Here is a 26,862-nt window from a genome sequence, read left to right on the forward strand (position 1 = left end):
GTGATCTCACTAAAACTAGGGCAAAGCCAAGAGCCTGCGGACAACAATGTAGGCAGATCAGATCTTCAGGAAAAAGAGATGTGTGATATCAAGAGGTTTCTCCCTTGCTTCAAGGAAGCAGTTTCAAAGAGCAGAGGTGCACACATTTGTGATAAAGCAGAAACAGAGCAGGTCTCCAACTTTTGTATTGATCAGATTCAAAATCTCAGTAAATACTGTGTCTGTATAGATACATGCAGTATGCTTTAAGATGCAATCCTACTGTATATAATACCAACCAAATCTGAAAACAGTCAGAAAACTTGTATGTGCTTTATCACTAAAGTGCACTCTTATCTAAATGGTGTATTCCATTTGCACCTTCTAAGAGACCATCCCCATGTCATTAAGAATATAAGAGTGACTCAGTCTTGTGAGACCGGAAAGGAACAATGGCTTAATTAATTGCTATGCTGACAATAAAAAAATTTGTTGTTATATAATCCCTGCTGAGGAAGCTGAGTGATAGGCTATGGAATCTTGTGTATAGAATGGTTTCTTTTAGATTCTGACATTTTTTTGTAATTGGCCTAAGATGAATAAAGTGATAGTGCAGATAGTTTCTTGAAGTATAATGTGTTTTATTTTTATAGTGTTAATGTTCGGTAACTATTGCTCAGAGCAGCCTGCAGTAATAGCATTTTCTATTTATCATGAATTTACTGTGATAATCCTCACTTAACATCCACTCAATCAGTCATCATTCAAAGTTATGGTGTTCAATAAGGAGATTTACAACCAGTGCTTGCTGCATTCCTGCTGTCACATTGCAATTTGTATGCTTGGCACACAATTACGATGGCTGCAACATCCTGCAGTCACAGCATCACCATGTATGATCTTCTGTGCCAACTTCTGACAAGCAGTCAATAAGAAAACCAATAAAGGTAAAGGTAAAGGTTCCCCCGCACATGCGTGCTAGTCGTTTCCAACTCTAGGGGCCGGTGCTCATCTCCGTTTCATAGCCGAAGAGCCAGCGCTTGTCCGAGGACGTCTCCGTGGTCATGTGGCTGGCATGACTAGACGCCAAAGGCGCACGGAACGCTGTTACCTTCCCACCGTAGTGGTCCCTATTTTTCTACTTGCATTTTTACGTGCTTTCGAACTGCTAGGTGGGCAGAAGCTGGGACGAGTAACAGGCGCTCACTCTGCTACGCGGCACTCGGGATTCGACCCGCCAAACTGCCGACCTTCCGATCGACAAGCTCAGCGTCCTAACCCACTGAGCAAATGGTGATCATGAAATATTGTGCTTAATGACTGTGTGGGATTCTTTTAACAAAGGCCACAACTGTTGCTGTAGGTTGGCACAGTTGCATGAGGCCATATGTTGCAACAGCATCATTTAGCGATAAGGGTTGCCAGTCCCGAAAATCACTGTTAAGCGATTACTACCTGTGTATCTGTTAAGCATGGAATACCTCAACCCTGTGAGGTAGGCTGGGCCAAGAGACTGACTGGGCCAAGTTCACTCAGTGGACCAGAAATTGGTGCTGTCCATTTCTAGTGCAATACTTACACAACCACAACATCACACTGTCTCTCTGTAATAACTGTAACCACACAAACAGCTGGAGAGATTCTGCAAAATATGCCTTTATTTTTCAAAGTTGATTAGTTGGCTTGTGAAGAAGGTCTTTTACGCATTTAGTTGTTTTTATTTATTGCTTGGAAGCGACAATTTACTCCCCTGAAAGCTGTGCTTTGTCCCATTCTCTCTGTTTTCTGGAAAGGAATCAAAACCTTCCTTTGCAACCAGTCTTTTCTGAGGGAACTAATTTATAATAATTGAAATGTGGTTAGGCTGTTGTAATTGTTCCTGTTTTACTGTTAGATTGAATTAGTCTATGTGGGAAGGAGGGCAAGGCATACATATCAAGGAGCAAAAAAATATGATCTGAAATGGGGAACTGCTTCTTTAAAATTAATTCCAATTGTTATTTTCTTGATGTTTGAAATTCATGCCCCCATTTCCCCCCCCACAAAGTTTCATAGTTTTGCTTCATAATTCTTTTGCCCCAGAACAAATTTCTTAGTTTGATGTTCTGCATAACAGTTTCTGTGTATTGTGTATCTTGAAAATTGCTTCTGCAGAGAAGGAAAAATGTTCTTTAAATTCAAAGAAGTTGAATCATGTTTGTATATCTGAGGCTAGAGTTCAATAATTTGCTATAACTTTCACCTTTTGGGGTTTTCTTAACATTTTGGGTAGTTTCATTAACAATTTGTATAACTTCCTTTATTTTTTTCCTCCTAAGGTTACATACTTATTTGATAATGGAGGAACTGTCTTCTTTGCCATTTTTATGGCTATATGGGGTAAGTTGTTATTGTTTAGTAATAATGTAAAAATAACAGAAAACACTATAGTCAGTGGACTTAATATTTGAAGTAAAATGTAATATGGAAAATTATATTTAAAACTATTGGCAGGCATTTGGAACATATGTCTGTATAGGATACATTTACTTTACATATCTAAAATCTATTTTCTACAGTTAGGGATGAAGGAGTGTAAAATGTAAAGGAAATTCTGCCATATATATACTTTGAAGCAAATTGGCATATTCAATGTTAATGAATTTTGCAGCAGCACAAAGTGTAACACTGTTTCCTCTAAGAAAAATATCTGCAAAAAATACATGTATAAAACAAAATATGCTACTGAAATTTGATTCAAATAACGGTAATTAACTTTTTAAAATGCACCAATGTCAGGTAATTTGCATTTAGAAAAATGTCTATATTCTGTATGAGAAAATGTCTCTGACTGCTGACACTGGTGGATGATGAGCATATAAACCATATAAAAAGTGCATAGATGACTAAAAGCAAAATAAAAAAAAACCTTCAGAAAATTCCTTTGTGTATTTTGGGGAGAAAGGAGGCAACTGTAACTATGGAACAGTTGAAATGTTGAACTTTTACTGATATTGCATTGGAATCTTTTTTGAAATGAGAAGGACACCTTTAAAGGTGCAAGAGAGATAGGTTATGTGATGATTTATTTATTTATTTATTTATTTGTTTGTTTTTATAAACCGCCCTTCTCCCGAGGGACTCGGGGCGGTGTACAGAATAAGGTAGGCATACAGATGATACAAGTAGCCTTCACTTAACAACCACAATTATCACCATTGTTAAGTGATATGGTCATTAAGCAAAGCATCACATGACCACAAAGGACTTACAATGTCAGTTCCACTGAGGTTGTCAAGTGAATCAACAATGGTTGTTAAGTGAGACATCACATGAGCATGATATGCGATTTCACTGCCGGCTTCTCCATTGACTTTATTTTTGTGAAGCTTGCAAATGGCAGTCACGTCATGTCATGACCTCAGGATGCTGCAGCAGCCATAAGTGCACACTGAATGCAAAGTGCCCAAATCAGAATCATGTGACCACAAAGGACCCGCAATGGGCGTAAGTTTGAGGACTGGTTGTAAAATCTTTTTTTAGCAGTCATAATTTCAGACAATCATTAAACAGGACAATGGTTTACCAAGAATATACATGTAGCAAAAGGCACCAAGCAAGTGAAATTACACTGATGACTTTCTTCAGGATTGGGAACTTCAATTAAAACATTTAAAATAAGCATCCAACAGCCAATAGTTTCACAAATAAATCCTTGCAAGGACAATCATCTGTAAGATCCTACAAAACTGGGTTAAAATCTCTACCTTTTTGAGTTCTTATCTCTAGCTTGCATTTAGCCTGAATGCTCTTCCTTTATCTTTACTTTTCTTCCCAACTCTGATTCTTGGCATCTCTGTCTATGGGTGTTCACAGGATATGGTCAAAAATATTCACAATAGTGGCCACAACAATATCATTAAAACTACTCCCATTTTTTTATGTGCATCACCCTCTTATGTGTTTAGGTCTTCCCAACTGTCCCACATATGTATATCACACACACACACACACACACACACATGTATGTATGTATGTATGTATGTATATATGTTTATGTAGATCTTTGGTCATTCGGGTTTTTTCCCATGTAGAATTGGAGGTGGGAAACTCTCACTAACGTACTAACAGCTAACGGATTCCAAAAAAACATTACCAACTTAATCCAAAGAGAGACACCCACAAAAATCCAAGACAGAGAACAAGAAAATGGCAAACCTCTCCTCCCATACTTAAAAGGGATCACAGACAGTATCAGCAAGATCCTCCAAAAACACAACATCAAAACAGCATTCTGCACAGACAGAAAAATATCCACCATCCTAAGAAACCCCAAAGACATAATTAGGTTAGAAAACCAAGGAGTATACGAAATCCCATGCACCACCTGCACCACCACATACCCTCTGGCAGTTTAAAAAATAAGAAAAAACAGCCACTATCACACACTTCTCCCAGAAGAACAAAGCTGAAGTCACCAGCCTGAGGATGACGGATGAGATTTCGTCGAAACATTGCCCTGATACCTCCAATTCTACGTGGGAAAAAACCTGAATGACCAAAGATCTACATACAAACACCTGCGAAAACCTCAGAAAACATATGTGTGTGTGTGTGTGTGTGTGTGTGTGTGTGTGTGTGTGTAAATTACTAACAAAGAATTTAGGGAGGCTGATATGCATTTCTGACTCATTAGTCTTCATCAGTCAGTCATACACTTCTGAGATTCGAACCTGGGCTGCTTGCACGTTAGGCAGTGTTTTTACTTCTTGAGCCACAGGTTCTCTCTCGCTTTGTTAGCTTTTTGCAAGGGGAGAAATATGTGTCATATGTTAACTCTTAGATTACCTTGCTAGGCTCCAAACATGGGGCAAATCTTTATTTCCTGTTTTCAGCCTTATCTCAAAGGCCATCAAACAGGCTGTAGTCACACCGGACATACATATGTGTGCATGTGTGTGTACACACACAGAGTCTTGCTATTACATGACATGATCCATATGCATGTAGTAAATAAGAATAAAACAGCCACTGTCCAGGTAATAAACCAAACTTGTACAGCAAAGAGGCAATCAAGCTGTCCCTTTCAGATTATCTGCCTTCTTTTCAAAAATATCTGTGGGAACTAAATAACTACCTGAATGAGGCTTGAGAGAATAATAAATTTGTCTATTCTTCCCTGATTTCTTTCATGCAACTTCCACAAATTTTCCTCTCTTACCCAAAGTGCTTTAAAAAATGGTATCTCAGTACAGGAAAAATAAATGAAAATTGAGTCACAAGATACCAGATGCATTTTTTTACTATGTGACATGCTTAGTAGACAATGGATTTATTTTTCACATCTGAAGGACCATTTTTCTGTCTGAACCTTCCTTTGCTTTAGAGCTTTCAGAAGAGCATCTTTTCTCCTTCCCATTATATCATAGGCACAATTGGTGAACATGAAGGGAAGGTTTCTCAGTGGCTATTCCCAGCTTTTGCAATTATTTACCAAAGAGGTTGAGCTAGTTCCACTTCCAGGCTATTGTTCTACTTGAAAGCCCAATTATTCAGGCAGGAGTTTGACCTTTCATGATTTCTAAAATCAAGGAACTTTAACTGATTAGGGGTGTGTGTATGTTTGTGTTTGTTTTGAATTAGGTTTAATTATAATTGTGTACTTTAGCTTCATTTTGGCCAGAGAGACCATTACAATACAGTAAATAAATATTTGTATTTTGCCCTTACATCAAAAGGCCCTTAGAAAACATGAGGTTATGTAATTCATCTTCACTCCAACCTTGCAAAATAGATTAAACAATCTGACCAGGTGAACAGATTAAGCTCTCCAGCCTAAACACATAGCTCATTTTATGTAATAAAGCATGTTATCCATTTCATGCTAGAGACTACTAATGTGCTTGTATGAAAATGAACAACAATATAATCTTCTTGACAGTCATAGGAGCCATTATTTGGAGCAGTTTCTGTGCTGTTTCTTATGGTATAGAAATAAATATGTTTCCCCGGTGTAGTTGGGGACCTTTTGGTCCAAATTACATGTTCTGCAAGAGTTAAAAAGATGCGGCTGTCCTTACAGATCTACTTCTATTTAAGTATTATTGTTGTTATTGCTATTGTGGTATATATTTACATAAAATCCCGTTTTGTTTCAATTTTATTCAACTGATAGAATTTATCTAATTGTTCAAGTCTAGAAACTAGTGTAAATGCAAGCAATATGCTTGTTTTTAGTTATATGACTTTAAATTTATGTATTTTTTTTCTTGATTTGATTTCTAAACCAGATTTATTTTGTACACTTCAAGATAGGGTATATAATCCTCCCAACTCCTATTTTCCCCACAACAATCACCCTGTGAAATATATTGGGCTGAGAGAGAGTGACTGGCCCAATCTCACCCAGCTATCTTCCATTCCTAAGGATGGACTTTCCTAATGCCTAAGGATTTGGGGTCTTCTGGTTGACCACCTTAACAGTAGACAACTGGCCTTTCTAAATAAAAAAATATTTTCTGTTTAAAATAATTATTTACATACACTTTTAAACTACAAATATAATTTTGATGGAATTGAAAAAGGGGAACTGTAATGGAAACAAAGAATGAATTGCCAATTACTATAGTATCAACTCTAATACTTTTTACCCACTGGGGACTAGAAATAGCAGAACATAATGATGTTGTTTTAACCTAGAGTAACTAATGCAGGGTATAAGGAACCTATTGCCATTAGCATCTGCATCTGAAAAAGTTTCAAAATGCATAGTATCTTTCCTCCTCACCTCCACTTCTCCAGCATTCACACCCCCTTTCATGATGATATGAACCAAGATCGATTCTTGACAAAAGCAAAGCTGGAAATATTAGTGCTGTGTGGGAAAATAAGAAGCATAAATAATCTTGCTTTGGTAACTTGGAATACAATTCCTCTTTTCTTCCCTTTTAAATAAAATCAATTCAAGGAGAGATTTTTTTAAAAAAAAAAACGGCAGCTTGCTCTCATTAAATTTTCTATATAGTCCTTTTATTAATTTGGCTCATGATCTAAAGACATGGAAGCTCTAAAACGATGGTGAAACAATACGACAAGAAAGCAAATGAACACACCATTTTAAGATACTGGAAAGACAGTAGTTTTTAAAGCATTTTGATACCTCTTTGAGTATATGCTTTTTTTCAAAGATGTTCAAGTGCAACCTTTTTTGACAAAATTAGCTTTGTCCAGCAAATGCTGACCCAAGCAGTTTAAAATGATCCTGATATATTATGTGCTAAAATGTGACTGAAAACAGACCAGCAGCACAGTTTGTGCCCAGCAAAAACTGTTGGCTGTATTTAAGTGCAAATGTTTTCAACAGCAAAACCAGAGCTTTAAGCAATAGTACATAATGACAGAATCCAGGACAAGCCACTAAAAGGCAAAAACACAGTGACATATGATATGTATACTTACATCCTTCCATCCTGATGCATGATGCAACAGTACATGTGTTGTATTTGTGAACACTGCTCTAAACGCCCAAGAGAAGCAAATTTATTCTACTGAAATACAACTCAGCTACATTATCCTGGCATCCCTTTGAGATTTACTTTATCTACAAAAAACAATTAAAAGCCTTGAAGTTGATTATTCTTCTGCACTATTAAGTAAACATATGGTTTATAACAACTTAGGCTGCATTTTAAAAACTAGGTTGCATTAACAGAGGGATAGAATCAATATTATGTGAAGTATCACTTTATAATGCCTTAGTAAGACTACACTTGGAATATTACATTCAGTTTTGATCACCACAATATAAAAATGATGTTGAGACTCTAGAAGAGTGCAGAGAAGAACAATAAAGACAATTAGTGAACTGGAGGCTAAAAGAGATGAGGAACAGTTGCAGGTATTGGGTATGTCCAGTGACATGGTAGCAATGTTCCAATATCTCAGGGGTTGCCACAAAAAAGAGTGGGTCAGCGTATTCACCAAAGCACCTGAAGGCAGGACCAGAAGCAATAGGTAGAAACTAAGCAGAGAACCAACCTACCAAAGTTTATTTTTGCTCATAAACCATAATCAAGTCTCTATAGAGTGTTCTCTTTCTGTACTTTGCTCCAATTGGGGAAAAAAATAAGCTTACAATTTCATCTCTGCCCATTCTAGTGCCCATTCAGTTATAATTCCAGCATATCTAGGAGACATCACTTTGGTGAATGTCACTGTTGATTCTAAACTGACCTACCAATAGTAACTAAATGATTAGGTAATTTATTTATTAGGTATTATAAAAGAAAATTAGGGTGCACTGCCACAGGGGGAAAAAAACCCGTTATAACAAAATTACCCTCCTAAATCCAGGAAGGGCAGCTTTTCTCTACATTCCTTTTTTCTTAGATCTTCTGCCAGAAAAGCTGGAGGGTGATCTGGTGATGACGCTAGAATGAGCAGAGATGAAATTGTAAGCTTTTTTTTTCCAATTGGAGCAAAGTAGAGAAAGAGAACATTCCAGAGACTTAGTTATGGTTTATGAGCAAAAAAAAACTTTTTAAAAACTGGGGGAAAACAACATTGCCAAAAACTTATCATTTTTGCCACTGAATTTAAGCATGAAGATAGTTTACCTACTCAGTATTAAACAAGCAGCTCCTTGAGAAAAATTGCTCAACTCCAAATGTAATTAGAATTAGTATTTGGAAGAATGAAGAGGGTTTACTAGAATGTATATATTCACTTATGTTATGATACTTTCATTTAGAACTGAAATATTGAAATATTGCTCTTCTTTAAAACAGCAAAAAAATCCCATTTGTCCAATGTCATGTTTTCCATAGATATTAGCACATATTTTGGGGATATTATCAAGTAAAAAAATTTCAGCATTTCTCAACCTAAAGCACACTGATTGTATATGATCTTCTATTTTTCAGTCATGATTTATAACTTCTTTAAAACTATTTGAGTTTAAAAGAAAATTATGCAAACATTTTTATATAAGTAGTTTGGCTTGTTTTTTGTTTAATTCATAGCATGGATGTCTAAAATAATACAAACAGACCAGAACTTGCATTTATGACTGGTTCACATATGTAGAATTATCACTTGGTAAGTAACAGCAGAAGCACCAAATGTCCATCAATAAACTATTACTGATCAAAGAACAAAGAAAGGGTGCTTCAGATCAAGGACTCAATATTCTTAGAAGTCTACCCATAGTTGTGAGTCTGCCAGTATTTCTTCTAATGCAGGGGTATCAAACTGCCGGCCCATGGGCCGGATGCATCATAGTGAAAGGGCACCCACCCCATTGCCAGCAATGGCAAAAAAACTCGTGGTATGTCACGACACATCACGTGACGTTGCGAGTTTGACACCCCTGTTCTAATGGGATAGCATATAGACATGCATTCCCATATGCAAAGGAGTGGTAAAAAGAATATGACATGACCTGCAATCATTACTTCTTACACACATTCAAATGTTATATGGGCCACAAGCGGGAACAATACACATATATATTAACATCTGGCTTTATGCATTTCTGATGAAGGCTGTGATGATGTCATGTCATCCATTGGAATTGCATTGTATGATGTTTCTTTGTGGTTCTGGACATGGTTCTCATTGGCTGCCATTGGACTGTAGTAGGATAGTTCTCCAAAGTTTGCATTGAAAGGTTCGGGTATAGCATCTAGTCGCAGAACTGCAAGGTATACATTGACAATATTTACACATGTATTAAATAATACATTTTTGGACAGAATGTTAAAGACATCATGTGAGTTCTTTTAGACCAAGTTCTGCCTACAACAATAAGTTCAATATATACATGCAATTATGTGGATATCCCCATGTATGGAATATCTTTTAGGAAATGCTTCTGTCTCAGGTGACTTGGAATTTTATATTCATTCATTAATTCACTCAGATAGCTGCCTATTTCTCAATTGCAAAAAAATAATGCACCTACTTAAAAAACTAACCCTAAAGCAAAAATGGTCTTAGCTGGCATAAAGAGGAAGAGGAACTCAAAATGTATATATTGCATAGCTTCCTTTCCTCCTCTTTCTAAAACACATCCTTTCAAATGACACATCTTAAAAACTTACTTTCAAACAACAAAATCAATTTGACTCTTATGACTCCATTTCTTGAAATAGATTATTACCTGGATCATTTCTTGTGTCATCATAAAGTCGCTGATGTCCAAACGATTCAGGTTTTCTTTTACCACAGATTAAATATCCAACCAGGCCAATCAGTGCAGATCCTAACATTACTCCTACAATTGTTCCAAATATTACCCCTCCATTACTATGACTTTCTGGAAAACAGATAAACATAATCATGTTCATGACAATAACGTCTGGTACTGATGAAAATTTGTTTTGTTTTGTTTAATTCAGAACTTCTCAGGAATAGACACAGAAAGGGTTTAAATCACACATCATCATGTGTTGTGACACAACGTATCAGGACAGTTTTACCATTACCAGCAATGGGGTGGGCATTGCTTCCAGATGATGCGTCTGACCCGCAGGCCAGGAGTTTGACACCCCTGGTTTAAATGAATGTTGTCCTAAACATTTACTCCTGCATTTTCTTTTGATTATTTAATGAAAAAGATATTTTTTCCTTAAAAAAAATCCAGAGGCAAAGGTAATGTTGAAAAGTTCGTGTTAAAGGAAAAGAATATCATACAAGGTGGCTGAGGAGTAGGTATGAATATTCTGACTTTCTTTCTACAGTCATCTCTTTAGCAACCCACAGCCTTCCTTGGAGTTAAAGCCTCATGGGAAAAAAAACTAAGAATAAAATTCTGTTTTATTTGGATTCCTCCAACACTATATTAAGTAAGGTTGTTCTCAATTTACAACCACAGTTGGGACTACAAAATTTGTTGTTAAGTAGTGCAGTCATTAAATGAGGTATCACATGAATGCAGCCAATTTTACAACCTTTTTTGAACATTCATTAAGTGGAAGATCATGTCACTGGTTTTGATATTTTCACTTGTCCAACAAAAAATGGATTTACTTGTTTTTAGAAGAGTAGTACAGACTTGTTCCATTCTATTACAATGATGTTCAATATGTTGAAATTTTGGTAAGAATATATTTATTGATTCACTCATAATTTTGATTCAACTAAGAACAGGATTACTTAAAATAATATGTGCATCAATTAGATTCCTTTATAATATTTACTTTCTACAATATAAACAGTTCTGTTTCTAAGAATTATTTGACAGATGTCAAAAATTGCCTTTAAAGTCAAATGACAGTAAGCTGTCTTCTGTAGATGCAGTACAATTGCATAGTTCATAACATTGGGTGGTGACATAAATTAAGGACAATTAATTTTCTTACCATCTGGGGCTTCTCTTGCTTCTGTAAACCCATCAGTTGTTTTGGGAGGCAGATTTGCTGTTGGAACACTTGTTGATAATTCACTTGTAACAGCACTACTCTTAGTAGTTAGCAACATAGCTGTTGTATTTGATAGATTTTTAGTGGGGCGAAATGTTAAACCATCTACTTCAGTTGTGTTATGGGAAACCGTGGTTGTGAAACTGATGTTAGGGGTGGTTGTGGTGACAGTGTTTGATTCAGTTTCAAATGACTTGAAGTAAGTGGTGGCTTCATAACTTCTAGAAGTATTTTCAGGCATTCCCGAAGAGGATATTCTATGCTTTACATCTTTTGTAGTAAACGTTGGTGGATGTGTTGTTGGTAATAACAAACTGTGAAGAGATGATGTTGGAGTCAGGGTTGAGGTGGTCTTGTTGCCTGGAGTAGTGCTTTCTGTTATAGTACTATCATTTGGACTATCACTGGTATTTCTACGTTCTGTAGAAGTTCTGTCAGAGCTCACATTAAATGTAGTTGGACTCATAGGTGTGCTGCTTACACTGCTTCTTGAAGATGTGGAATTCACTGCATGTTCACTGTGATTTTTGGCCAACTGCAGGCTAATCAGCAGCAACATGAACAATATTCCCTCAGTTCTTTGCATTCTTTAACAGCCGCAGTACTTGTTTCTTGGTATATGGTGCCTAAGGGGAACATGTTTAAAAATTCATTGGGTTCTTGATGGAATTTAATATATTCCCAGAGAACATCTTCCTGTTCTACTGCTGATATCCTGAATGGGACTAGGAAATTCCAGTAAATCAGAAATAAAATGTGTCACTTGTAAATGTGAACTGTTCATACATATTTTTTTTCATGCATTGGAGACCAGCATTTTCCTGAGATACATCTATGTTTTGTATACATTTGTGATCTGTGTAATTAGGATTAAGAACATGGTATTCAGGTCAAATTTCCTGATGTCCTAGGGAGGGTCTGGTCTTTTATTATGTAGAATGTTAACATAAGAATGTTTATGTATTTAGTGCCATCTGCTTTCACAAAACTATAGTTGAAGTGGGGGGGAGGTAGATGACTAATTTCATAGCCAGGGACAGTGGCAGAAGCCTGGTTGAAGGCAATTCCACTTAATATAAGCCAAAGACATGCATATAAATCCCATTGATAAGAAATGCTAAAATTACACTCTTAATTCCCTTTCTGCTAATATCCTTGCAACAATCTACTAATAGGTCAGATTTACTGCAATCTCTGATTATAATTTGGAGCAATCTGGCCCAATTTAATGAGATCCTGATAGGGTTGCATCTATTCATCTAAATCCATTTCATATTATTTTTTACATGAATTGCATCGTATGTCAATTCTCTCAAATATTTGTATCATCCTTTAGTGGGTTTTTTTTTAATGCAGGAAGACGAAGGATGTGTCTATAAACTAAAAGGCACATAGAAGCCAGAATATATTTATCATCTTTCATATGTTATGTTTTAACATTCACAGTCATTTTATGTCACTCTGAATGCTACAAGAAAACAGCACCTGCAACCAGTTTTTATTAAATTTTAGTCCCCATCTTAATTTGAATGTTGTGACAATTTGTCTCTCACATCTTTATTATTCAGAATATTTTTCCTGTTACCTGAACAAATTTATGAACAGGATTAAACATCTACCATTACTTCTTCTTCTTTTTTGAGAAATGATAGATTTTTAACCCTGCATTCCCCCATATTTTCTAAGGGTTTTTTTCCTTTTGCCATTACACATTAATGCTTTCTGTCAACCTCATTTCATTGCCTTTGCTTTCAGATGTGGACTTAAGCAAAAGTGAAATTTAAAAAAAGAGATTTTTTTTTTTGAATTGTGAATAATTTCTCAGCCTAACATGACACGTGTACTACACTTCCATTAATATCCAGCCTTAGTTTCAGCATCTGTTTAATACATCACAGGCTATTTCTGTGAATGCAATCAGACTACATTTACAACGGCACTCATTTTATTGGCTTGTAATTATTTTGTCATTCTAGCCAGATACTTACAAAACTAATCATAGGTTATCGTTACTTTTAATATGCATTTTATCTTACTAGTTCTATTCCAAATGTAGCTATTATTCTTGTTAATTGACTCAAATCAATTTAGTTATTTTTCCCCGTAAGTGAAATTATCCAATATATAATTAATGTGCTTAATCTGGGTTACTAATTCACAACCTGAATGATGAAATTACTTGTTATACTCTGTATTATTCGGTCATAGCTAATAACTAAAACCACAAACAGAAAGAATAAAACACTAATGTGACTTTTTAGCAATTATTCAAATATTATTTTATCATTTAATATTAAGCATGTTCAAAACACACATCTTTGAATTTTGCATAAATATTTCTCTTATACATGAAAGCAACTGGCAGTACAAAATTAAGAGTTTATGCATGTAAAAACAAAACCAAGCTGTCCAGAGTTACTTTTAAGGTAAGTGGGTAGGCTATAAATCTAAATAATAAATTTCTTTTCTTCTAAAAGTGTCACACACACACACACACACACACACACACACACACATACACACACACACACACACACACACACACATATATATATATATATATATATATATATATATATATATAGAGAGAGAGAGAGAGAGAGAGAGAGAGACAGAGAGAGAGAGAGACAGAGAGAGAGAGAGAGAGAGAGAGAGAGAGAGAGAGAGAGAGAGAGAGAGAGAGAGATTTCACTTGTTTACCACCAAATGCAGAATGACCTATGGTGGTTTATAGTATGCACACCATGAAAGAGATATATCATTAAAACAGTCCAAAAACAAATATTAAACAGTAGAATTGATTAAAAAATAACCAGGAGTACCAAAACAGTCAACCATAGCAACATGACATTAATCATTAATGACCTGAAGAAAGTTCCATCTCAGGCAAGCTTATGGAATGATCCCAGAGTCAGTGCCAGTCTGAACGTTGGGAGAAAGCTATTTGTCAAAGTGGAGGCCGTTACATAAATCATTGTCTAAGGGCCTCACAATTCTCATCTATCTCGTATGGGGAATAACAATTACCATCAACTGAGATGAGCATGTAGGATGGATTAGCTCTACCTGGAATGTTTCTGGGAGCTAAGCCACTGAGGTCATTTAAGTTAAAAAATAACAGTATGAATTGTGCCTAGAAATATAATGGAACCCAATGCAGTTCCCCAAAGTGTAGGCATTGCCTTACTATAGTAGCTTTCACCAAGAAATGGGCAACTGAATTCTGCATCAATGGCAATTTCCAAGTAGGGTTCAAAGACAACTCCACATGAAGTGCATTGTGGTAGCCTAATCTGATGCATGAGTTTCTGGGGCTCTGCCTTTAGCAACTGGTGTCTTTAAATTCAGGCAATCTATTCATGAGTTCTCAGCCTTGGTTTGGCTTGAAGTTACTATGAGATGCTAAGCCCAGATCTCAAAGATCATTAGACCATTACCCTTCTTTCCCTTCAGAGGGACTGCAATAATAAATACATCCAACAGCGAACTAATTGAAAAAGTAACTAAAAATAACAATGAATGAAACAGCTTATTCTCAGTTTAAAAAAATATAATTCAAGCCACCAAGAATTAATCCAAGTAAAAAAAAAGGCCATGTACCACTTCCAAACTAGAGTCACATTTAGACTTTGGTAAGTCTCTTAATTGTTGCAAGCATAACAATCTCTTCAAAAGATGATCTACATGTCTTTGTTTTCATTGCCATGAAGTAGGAATACACACTTATCAGTTATTTTTTTTCTTTCTTTCACTCTCACTGTATAAAAAGGGGATCTAGCTTGTATTAAACGTTTACAATTAAATATAGTCTTATTTTTAAAGTAAATAACTTTAAAGTTAAAATATCTTATATCCATGGAGGTTAAAAGTACTAAAATATAATGAACCATGCATGTAAAATTCTGGTTATGATCTCTTTTTTTACTTTCCATTGTAAGCTTCCATTGTAAGCTTTGATTGTCAAAAGGTGTTTTTTTTAAACTACTTCATTATACCCACTGGAGAAATACATATATACATATACACATATTTTTACGTTGTTATGAAAAAGTGTTAACCTGCAAATGATGAAATCCAAACTTTGAAGCTGACAGGCAGTGTAAAATAATAATAATAATAATAATAATAATAATAATAATAATAATAATAATAATAATAATAACCCAGCCAGAATGTTGCCAGCCAATAAAAAGGTTGTTGGAGTAGTCCTCTATGTACATGTAGTGAAAACAAATTAGCATTTAAAGTAATACTGTGCTACATCAGCTACAGTTTCACAAATCTAGACTTTCTACCAATGAACACAAAAAGGAGTTATAAACAGAATATCAGTTAAATATGCTAGTTTTGCATTTCTTTAAGAATTGTCCGGAAGTGTGCCAGATCATTTAGCTGACATTTAACCTAGCTGACACAAACAGAAGTTTTTCATCAAGCACACTTACAAAAGGGGACCGGAAGTGAAACGGCCGAATGAAAGCCACAAAAAGAAGACCTCTTACCTGTTCAACTCAACAATGTTAGGGAAGTGCTGGAATTATTTGCTTCTAAACTGGAGTGCAATTAGCTTAGTAGTCTGCTGAAAAGAAGAGAAGGCAAGTAATGGAAATGTATCAATGCTACAGTGGACAGGAATGCAGAGCTGGAATTAAATTAGGTGGGGCTTTATTTCTCTGGGTGTAACAGAGCACCTGAGAACCAGAATGACTGCTTCTCGGTAATCATTGTGAAGGCATACCATTCATAGAATGTGAAACTATTGAAATTAAGGGGCTGGGTAATTCTGATACTTCCACCAATGATGCATGACGTGTTATGTGTTCTATGAGAGAAATTCTTTCAAAAGAGAGAGAGGGGGTTAAGAATGGATTGCCAATTTTGTAATATACACTTTTACTACTTAGCATTTTGAGCTGATGATCCAAATGACTTCTGGTTTTAAAGGACTGTCACTGTTTTATCCAACCCACTGTGTTTCAATCTGTTTCAGCTTGAGGCAACATTGCTGTTAAACTTTATGTCTAAATATTGCAAACTGAATAGGGAACCAATTTTCTTTGCCTATATAATTTAAAAGAAAAAATAAAAACAAATCCAGTCTGTATGTTCTGTTGCTCTTCTTGTCTAGCATATATCAAGGATTGACACGAGACTAAATGATAAATTATATATGCAGCCTACTAATCAAAGAGAGAAAGCTTTTTGAAGTACAACACTTCCATTTTCTCCAGCCCTCCTACATTCCTAAAAGGCATCACTTCATAGACAAGAACTCTTCTAAATGATGACCCTCATCAGGGAAGTTGAGGAAAGGGGAAGATCACTTTTTAATAAGTAGAACTCTGAGGTTCTTGGTCCTTCCCTGAGCTTGGTGGTTTTCTGGCAGAAGTTTCATTACCAAACATCATCAGTGCTAGAAGCGAGGGTTTGGTCTTATATTTATATATAGTATTGGCTTGGCTCTGTCAGTACTGATAGAAGTGTTCGTGGTGATTTCTTGATTAGGTTGTTGTTTAATACTAGCTTGTTTGCCTGCTTTGGTAGACAGTGGTATATAAAAATAAGAGCAAGCACCACTCCCTTCTAGCACTGACAATGTTAACTAATTTGATAATAAAACATCTGCAAGAACAACACCAAGCTCAGAGGCTACCAAGAACCCCAACAGTTCAACTGTGAACTGCAAATATTCTCTTATCTAAGTAGAACTGTCTACCCCATTCTAACCAAGAACCATTGTTTTGTTGGGTTTCATGAAGAAGAAAAGTCAGAAGAGCTGTTTTTTGCCTATTCTTTCTACCAGTAATTCTCATGATATTTACTTTAACTTTTACAATTGAATAAATCTAAATAAACAAGTATTTCTCCATTTTAAAAACATTTCCTGTAAGCTGTGCCTTTATGTCCTTTCCTATACGTGATGACTTTTCAATGTGTCAGGTTACCTAAGAGCGTATTCAAGAGTCCACTTTGGTAAAATTGTGTTTTTTCCAAATGTTTTGAGGAAGGAACTCGGGTGTAACTGAAAAGTGCTGGGTTTGTTCTTAGTTAAAATTCCTGAAGTCTTTAAGGATACCTCATAGACTACTTCAGATAATTTCTCAGACAAGCTACTCTGCACCAGAACAGGGTACATTTTTCCCCAAAACCACATAATTAAAAGTATTGTAGAGTGTCATTATGACAATTCATGATTCCTTTTACTTATTTATTTTTATTTATTAAATTTAATTATCTACCATCTCAAAATATGACTATGAGCAATTATACCTAATATGACATCCAAATGACTTTCATAATGATAGAGGTTCAAATGCAAAAAGAATAGATAATTAGGAGATAGATCCAGTTCTATGTGCCTTGTCCAATGTGTAACATTTTAAGTAGATGGATATCTATTTCTAAGAACCACGATGCCAAAATGAAATATTTAACCATGTTTTAAGTACCACATTTGCATCTCAGGTACAATATTAACGATAAAAGTGATCAGCGGTAGTATATAGTAGTAGTGGTGGTGGTGGTAGTAGTAGTAGTAGAAGTAGTAGTAAGAGTCCTACTGGTCCAGTGGTTAAGTGCAGTATTGCAGGCATATTCTGCTCACAGCCTGGAGTTCGATCATGCTGGGGCTCAAGGTTGACTCAGCCTTCTATCCTTCCAAGGTCAGTAAAAAGAGGACCCAGATTGTTGGGGCCGATATGCAAATAATGCTTACATTGTAAATGGCCCAGAGTGTGCTAAAGAACTATGGGGTTGTATATAAGCCTAAAATGCTATTGCTGTTGCTATTCCTCAGTGACTACATTAAAATTAATTAACATTTTAGTGGGAAAAACAATTTCTTCCTCAAGATTAGAATGGTCCCAAATTTGCAAGCTTTTATTTAAATGTTGTTATTTGCCCAGAGTTCCTATAGTGAACAGCCATTTAGAATGAATGTATTAATTAATTAATTAATTAATTAGCAGTGCTTGCAGAAGATTTCTGCTGACCTTTTCTGAACATCATTTTTGCTATATTATACAATTCACGTTTTTTAATTTCTCACTCAAGAGCATTGTGCAGTGCTAACGTGACAGGTTACCCATCAGGTCACCTTAAAGAAAAGAACCTGCCCATTTGCAATGTTTCCTAGAATTTGTTATAACATATATAGTAAGGGATTAATAATAAGTGGATGGAGGCTCTAATCCTGGCAGATTTCCTGGGAAAAGAAACCTTAAAACCTTTGCCCCAGATAGCTTGAGTACTTTACTGGAAGTTGATGTAAAAGGTCAGAAATTAATATTAAATTAATATTTAATTAAATTAATTAATTAAATTAATTAAATTAAATTAAATTAATTAAATTAAATTAATATTTTCTGACCTATTACATCATCTTCCAGTAAAGTACTCAAGCTATCTGGGGCAAAGGTTTTAAGGTTTCTTTTTTAAGGTTTCTCCATCCACCTATTATTAATCCCTTACTATATAGGTCATAACAAATTCTAGGACACATTGCAAATGGGCAGGTTCTTTTCTTTAAGATGACCTGATGGGTAACCTGTCACGTTAGCACTGCACAATGCTCTTGAGTGAGAAATTAAAAAACGTGAATTGTATAACATAGCAAAAATGATGTTCAGAAAAGGTCAGCAGAAATCTTCTGCAAGCACTGCTAAGATGGAGCAGTGGCAATGGGGAAATGAAATGGTAAAGCTTATCAGTGCAGTCCCCAATCATCTAGTCTTTCTTCAATGTTTGTAAAGCTGAAAATGTGGCCATCAAGGCAATGCCTACTTAAGGACATATGGCACTCCTCAGCCAAAATGATTGATGGTGCCATCTTCTGCTGATGTGATGATTTGTATTTTTAAAACTATTTGGAAGGAGAGGTGGCACTGATGACTCCTAGGTTTTGATGCCTCAAGTCAGTACCTACTTGGCCTTAGCCTAAAGCCAGCCATGGGGCACTCATTAGATTAGTCTGTAGATCAGACATGTCAAACACAAGGCCCTGGGGCCAGATCTGGCCCGCAAAGTGGTTTCATGTGGCCCATGAAGCCATCCTGGAAACAGTGAGGGAACGGCCCCCACAGCCTTGGCCCTGGCTCAGAGACCCTCCTTCTGCCAGAGACCCTCAGATCTGTCCCACTCCTGCCCAGGCCCCCATAGGCACCCTTGATGCGAACGATGTAGAGCTGGCCACACCCACCCAGTAGGCCATACGCATTCTAGCCACGCCTACCCAGTAGGCCACGCCCACCCAGGCCATACCCACCTGGCCCCCTGAGGGCAACCGCAATGCTGATGCAGCCCTCAATGAAATTGAGTTTGACACCCCTGCTGTAGATATACCTACCCTTTTGATTTTTTTTTAAAGTATGACATTTGCAATTTAAAATCAACCAAGATGAATTTTCACATGAAAGCAGATATGCAACTTTTCTTAACTAGTTCTGAGAATGGCCCTTTACTTTAGCAAATTGAATTTCTGGATTTAATGATGCCTCAATGTAGAGGTTTTGGCTTTACATGTCTTATAAAACAGATAAATCCCTGTACTACAAAAGTATTCAAGAAAATTGAAAATACCATTTTTTTAGAATTCCTTTCTGAATTTGGAGTTGTGGACCAATAAACTGTCAATCAACTCAGTGATAGGATATTGACATATATCTCATGGTTTTTTACAGCTACAGTCTTCTTAGAGTTTTGGAAACGACGACGAGCTGTACTTACTTATGACTGGGACCTCATAGACTGGGAAGATGAAGAGGTAAAAATCCTTTATAATAGCAGTTTTGATGTCAACATGCATTGATTTTCAAGATTGACAGCTATCATGCAACGTGTCTGCCTCTTTGGCAACTTATACTTATTGAACATCAACATCAGCTTGAATTCTTTTATACTTAATTATTTGAATGTGTGTGTGTATGTGTGTGTGTGTGTGTATATAGAGAATCTACATAGAGAATCATCTTGGGCAAGACGAGTAGCATACAAGTGTGAATGACAAACAAGCAAACAAATAAACAAACAAATAGTTTATATATTACATTTCCATGCCAGGATCACTTTTCTGAGAGTGCGTTTCCATTTATGATAATGCTAGCTTGTCGTTGAAACTAACAGTATTTGGAAGTACATGCATATAGTCCACTATTCGCAGTACAGACAGATATATATATCCACAGACAAGAAAAGCACATCTTCCTTCCCCTTGTCCTGACCACTTTCTACAGGGGGACGATCGAGAGCATCCTGTCATACAGCATCACAGTCTGGTTTGGAAGCATCACTGCTTCAGGCAAGAAGGTGGTGCAGAGACTGGTGAGGATGGTTGAAAAGATCATTGGCAGTTCCCTCCCTCCCATCCAGGACATGGCACATAAGCGTTGCTTGAGCAGGGTCCGCAAGATTGTCTGGGATACTACACATCCTCCTCAAGACCTGTTTTGCTTGTTACCTTCTGGGAGGAGACTCCTTGGTATTCGAAGCAGAACATCCAGATTCAGTCACAGTTTTCTTCCACATAGCATTAACCTTGTGAACTCTCAAGCTTCCTCCTCCTATTCAAGATGGACAGTGATTAATATTTATATGTACTTATATGTAAGGGTGTAGGTCTATACATATGTTGTATATAGTATGTTTAACTGTGTGTTATGTATGTGTACACTTTGAGAGCAAGCAACCAAATTTCATTTTTAATGTGTGCCATTGTGCCCACGGTAAAAAAAAATGACAATAAAGGTTATCTATCTATCTATCTACAAGCACATCTGGATTAAATTAGAACTTTGTGGGAAGGTAACAGCGTTCCATGCGCCTTTGGTGTCTAGTCATGCCGGCCACATGACCACGGAGACGTCCTCGGACAAGTACTGGCTCTTCAGCTTTGAAATGGAGATGAGCACCGGCCCCTAGAGTCGGAAACGACTAGCACGCATGTGCGGGGGAACCTTTACCTTTACCTTTTTTTGTAATTGCAGGAAGAACTTCGTCCCCAGTTTGAAGCAAAATATTCTCAGGTGGAGCGAGTAAACCCTATAACAGGGAAGCCTGAACCTTTTCAACCTTTTCCTGATAAACTTAGTCGACTGATGGTATCTGTGTCAGGAATATTTTTCATGGTAAAATCCCTGAAATTGTCTAATTCTTCTTGTGTTCCTTGTTAATATTTCTCCAATTATTCTGACCTAATGAATAATACAGGTAGTACTTGACTCATGACCACAATTAAGCTCAACATTTCTCTTGCTAAGCGAGGCATTTGTTAAGTGAATTTTGCCCTATTTTACATCCTTTCTCACCACAGTTCTTAAGCGAATCACTGCAGTTCTTCAGTTAGTAACATGGTTGTTAAGTGAATCTGGCTTCCCCATTGGCTTGGCTTGTCTGAAGATCCCAAAAGAGGATCTCATAACCTCAGGACAGTGCAATGGTCATAAATATGAGTCAGTTGTCAAGCGTCTGAATTTTGAACATGTGACCGTGGGGATGCTACAGCGGTCATAAGTGTGAAAAATGTACATAAATCACTTTTTTTTCAGTGCCGTTGTAACTTTGAATGGTTGCTAAATGAACTGTTGTAAGTCGAGGACTTACCTGTACAGATGAGTCAACTAATAATGGAGTCATGTATTTGTCTTAATGCTCAATTGTATGTGTCTCTTCAACTGTTATGTGTCTGCAGATTTCATTAGTGCTAACTGCAGTGTTCGCAGTGGTGGTTTATCGCCTAGTGGCTATGGAGCGGTTTGCCTCTTTCCAGTGGTATGTCATTAAAATGTACTGGCAGTTTGCAACTTCAGGCACTGGAGTCTGCATCAACTTTATAATCATCATGTCCCTTAATGTAGTAAGTTCCTCAATTTTTTGTCTATTAATGGATATATTAAACAATGTATTAAAATATAAAGTTGATACACTATGTTGGCCAGTTTGCTATGATCTCAACAAATCTGAATGGAACTGATTCTAGTTTAGAATCTAATTTATATTTGAATCTCTTTCTGTTCAAATATAAATGTAAGTGCTCAGTTTTTAAGAACAACACAGAACTATTTTAATTATGGAAGCTGTTTAAAATGCTAAGTCTGTCACAATTAATATCAAGAGCTACTGTGATAAAAATGTAAGACTAAGAAATGGGGTGCTACTGTGTTATGGAAGTCGGAGTTCATTAGTTATCTTTCAATTTAATGTCCACCTCAGTGTTGCCATGTGAATGTGGGGAAACAACCTTTTAAATAAATATCTCAAAGGTATTTTTTTTCCAAACTGAACTGAAGAAACTTCTTGGATGAGAAATGAAATGTTTTCAAAGAAAAAAACCAAAAAAGTCCAGTTGCCTTTTGGAAAAAAGCACCTTTGGGACAACTGTGACCTTGAGGATTGAAAATCCCCACAGACACTTGTAAATAAACCTGAGCTTTTTGAAAGGTTTTAAAATGCAATGATTAAATTAATATTCAAAGAGTGTTTAACACACAACCAATTGCTGAACTATCTTAGATAGTTAACAATAGCTTTCTAGGCAGTTTACGATATATCAGCAAAGAGAGCTCAAAATGCTTGCTTAAAATCAGAATCTAGAAGAATGAGAATGCTTTTTTATAAAAAACAGAACAAAATACTGTTACCATCACAATGTAATCCCTAAAGCACGGCAGATGAAAGTGCTTGGGTAAAAATGAGATTACAGCAGATGCAAGTCAGGCTGTTCTGCAGCAAACATTTGCAGTCAACACCATGGCTGAGGAAGCCCATTGATTGATTGCTATTTGCCTTCCTCACATGATAAAAGCACTCATACTTTGTAGCCAAATCAGGCACTAGAAGCACTCTCAGGGGATGAACAAAGAGCCATTTCATTCTGCAGACCATTGGTAATAAGATGGGCATCCATACAGTAAACACTAAGGTATACTACTACTGAAAATAAAAGAGACTTAATTAGCTGGCTGGTACTTCAAATTACATAGTGCAGACCGCTTGAAACCGGAGGGAATACTTGCAATCTTCACATGAAACCTTCCATTTCAGAACAGAAACAGAAAAAACATTAAATGCATAATTGTAAACTTGTTCTGAATTTGAATGTGACTGAAATATTAATAAATTCCAGCCACTCAATGTCTGGGGGGAAAAAGAAAAACACATCGGTGATATAACATCCACTTCTAAATTCAAGAGCTCTTCAGTCCCCTGAATGAAGTAGGAATTTTGGAACTGTTCATATGTTGACATAATCTTATTTCTTGACTGTTGTGCAATTTAAACACAGTGAGATAATAGGTATTTAACTGAGATTTTTTCCATGAAAAAGATATATTTATAAATATTTTTTGTTAAAATATATATTTTATATACCTATTGGTGTATTATTATTATTATTATTATTATTATTATTATTATTATTATTATTATTATTATTATTATTGCTACTACTATTACTATTTGCCATCAATCCTAGCCCTGTTATTATTTGTATTTTAGACTATAGCACATTATTGTTTCAGCAAAAGGAGTATAAGTAACAGCAAAAGAATGTGGAAGTTCTGAAAATATAAACTTTAATATTTGCAGATGCCCACATCATAAACGTCAGAAAAGGGTAAAATGTGGAAGTTAAATGCAGTCCAATTTGCATTTCAAATCTGGATATAACTTCATAGGAAGCCTTTCCTGCTGCAGTAAACAAGATTTTAATTAGACATTCTTTTTAAAATTGAACTGAGGGAAAACAAGCAAATTGCTTCCCTTGTCAAAATGCTATTGAACTGAATGCAGTTGGGGTATTTCATAGCTATTATCCCTCTACTTCCATATCTCTAATCTCTCTAAGAACATTGCATCTTTAATAGAAGAGGCCTTCTGTTTTTCAATCCATATTGAGGGCTATATTACATGCCTGCATATGATTTTTTTTTTACATTTCAAAATTAACACTAAATAAACAAGCTTTGTTATAGTGTGCAGGAAGTGCTATGAACACCAGAATGCAGGGATGACTGCAGATGGGGTTTTAAATAGCCAAGATACTATTGCAAATATACCACTGAAACCTTAACCCTTTTTTTAAGGGCATGAGAAAATGGTGAGGTTTCAATTGCATGATCATAGTTGCCATCTTGACTTTTTTGCCTCCCTTCCACAAATTATTCTTTCAGAATGCTTATTTCTCTCTTTGCAAGGCCTGAGGAGCTTTGGGCAAAGGTTTGAACAAGAAAATATACTGAGTGAGGCAATGCATATTTCAGAAAGGCAGGCTTCCAAAAATATATATCTGTGTTTATCCCCTTTACTGTTCAAAAAGGTTTTTTTATTCCTGGGGAATTTCAGCAGAGAATTAAGAGTCCAGAGGCCACAATAACACGCTAATTTTGTCTCAACTGTAAATTTTGTTAGGTGATCATTTTGAAAGAAACTCATCAACGGAATAAGTGTCCGTTACTATAGCAGTTATCAGTGTTATTAAAATGGCGAAGAATAAATGTGTCATAGCAACCTGCTGTTTGTTAATGGCTCTCTGTGCTTATTGCACTGGGGAAATTCATCCTTGACGCCTTTCTCTAACAATATGAAAACTATCTGAAATCTAATAGCTGGAACACAACAAGTGCAGGCAAAGCACTCTCAAGAAAGGCAAAGTTTTTACACTTATGGAGATACTCCAAGAAGCGTATATCAGATTTAAATCTGCCAGACTTCCAGGAGAGAAATTAGAAGTTAGAAGAATGGGTGTGGATTACTTTCCTTGGACTGACATCTATAAAACTGGAAATTCCAGTTTAAAATGCATGCATTCTGCGGGCACAAGCACACCATTATTCGCCGTTAGCATTCTAATGATATAGTGTATGGCATATCTCTCGAGGTAAAACACTTAACACATTCACAATCCTGGTCAAGCTAATCATAGGTAAAGCATACCTTACCTTTGATTTTTTTTTCCTATTGTTTATAGTAGGAAAGATTCATCATTAAAGAGTTGGATTAGAGGTTATTTTTTACACATGCTTTTTAGAGCTGAAATCATGCTTTAAAATGGGACGTTTGTAAAATGTATGTTCCTCTCTTATATTGGTTTCAGGTATATGAAAAAGTTGCCTATCTTTTAACGGATCTAGGTAAGTTTCTTCCAAAAAGCCTTCAGGAGTTGAGGTGATTTTAGTTCCACTGGAGATTTGATACTTGCAGCATACAATATTGGGCCTAGGTTTCATATTTTATTAGGGTTAATCCAACAGCTTTACTCAGGGTTTCAACCACTCAAGTCTTTTGAAATTGGAAATAGTAAATAAACCTTAGCAAGTAAATAAGAAAGTAATTTAATAAAATGTTATGACATTATGCTACTTTGCTTTGTTTCTTCATTGTTCTGCCTTGTTCTAATAACCATTAACACAAACTTATTATTTGCTCATCAACTTAATAATTTTAATTAATTAATTAATTAATTAATTAATTAATTAATATCCTACCCTTATTATTTTCACAAACAACTCAAGGTGACAAACATCTCTAACACATCTTCCTTCTCCAGTTATCCTCACAACAACAACCCTGTGAGGTGAAAGTTGGGCTGAGAGAAAGTGACTGGCTCAAAGTCACCCAGCTGACTTTAATAGCTAAGGCAGGACTTGAACTCATGATCTCTTGCTTCCTAGTTTGGTGCCTTAACCATTAGACCAAATTGGCTTTACAGGCTTCCCTACAGCCTGTAGGACTGTAACCCATCCAACAATATACCTCTAATATAACCTCTAATCAGGGGTGTCAAACTGCTGGCCCGCAGGCTGGACACGTCATCCGGAAGCTGCACCCACCCCATTGCTGGCAATGGCAAAACTGTCCTGATATGTTGTGCGACATCACATGACGTCGCAAGTTTGACATGTCTGCCCTAAGTGAATAATTTTTTGTTCAAACCCTGAATCTTATCTTATTAATCACCCTTTGCAATAAAGGGATAAGAATAACTGGCTATCCACATTGTTTCATTTTGCATATATATGCAGTTATCCATCTTCACATTCCTTCACATTCCAAGTGGTTCCTGATTTTCACTAGGATTACCAATCCTGAGTTCCAAAAATCTGAATGAGACAGGGTGGCAGCAAAAGTTAGAGGTTTCTACATCTCATTGCTGCCACTTAGCCCAGACCTGATCACCCTAATTTCTAGAGAACTTAAATTCTAATATTAGCAATAAAGGGTTTTAAAGACTGCAGACATTTACTAGTCGTAGGCACAAAACTACCCATTCCACTGAAAATGATGTTGAATATCTAACTAGTAAACTACCCAATATATTGAGGAAATTAATGGTCATAGAATTATAATAATTTTCTATTACAGTCCTAGATTAGTGGTCACACATTGAGCATTGAGTTCTGTGAATTTACTCCCAAGTATACAGGTGCTTGGATATAGAGAAAGATAAATTTATTTTGTTGGCAAATGTTTTATATTTGTTTGTTTGATGTAT

At 36.1% G+C, this 26,862-nt stretch overlaps 1 protein-coding gene across 1 annotated transcript in view; it reads left to right on the forward strand.

Annotated features, from left to right (window-relative positions):
- ANO3 (anoctamin 3) overlaps positions 1–26,862 on the forward strand; it is a 254,887-nt gene that overhangs the window by 213,371 nt on the left and 14,654 nt on the right. Inside the window, exons 14-18 of the mRNA XM_083348587.1 lie at positions 2,298–2,358; positions 20,057–20,139; positions 21,359–21,499; positions 22,063–22,227; positions 25,465–25,501. Coding sequence (XP_083204713.1) covers positions 2,298–2,358; positions 20,057–20,139; positions 21,359–21,499; positions 22,063–22,227; positions 25,465–25,501 — 487 coding nt within the window. The remainder of the gene's footprint in view (positions 1–2,297; positions 2,359–20,056; positions 20,140–21,358; positions 21,500–22,062; positions 22,228–25,464; positions 25,502–26,862) is intronic.

This window comes from Vipera ursinii (genome assembly GCF_947247035.1).
Source record: "Vipera ursinii genome assembly, chromosome: 1".
In the NCBI taxonomy this organism is placed as follows: domain Eukaryota; kingdom Metazoa; phylum Chordata; class Lepidosauria; order Squamata; family Viperidae; genus Vipera; species Vipera ursinii.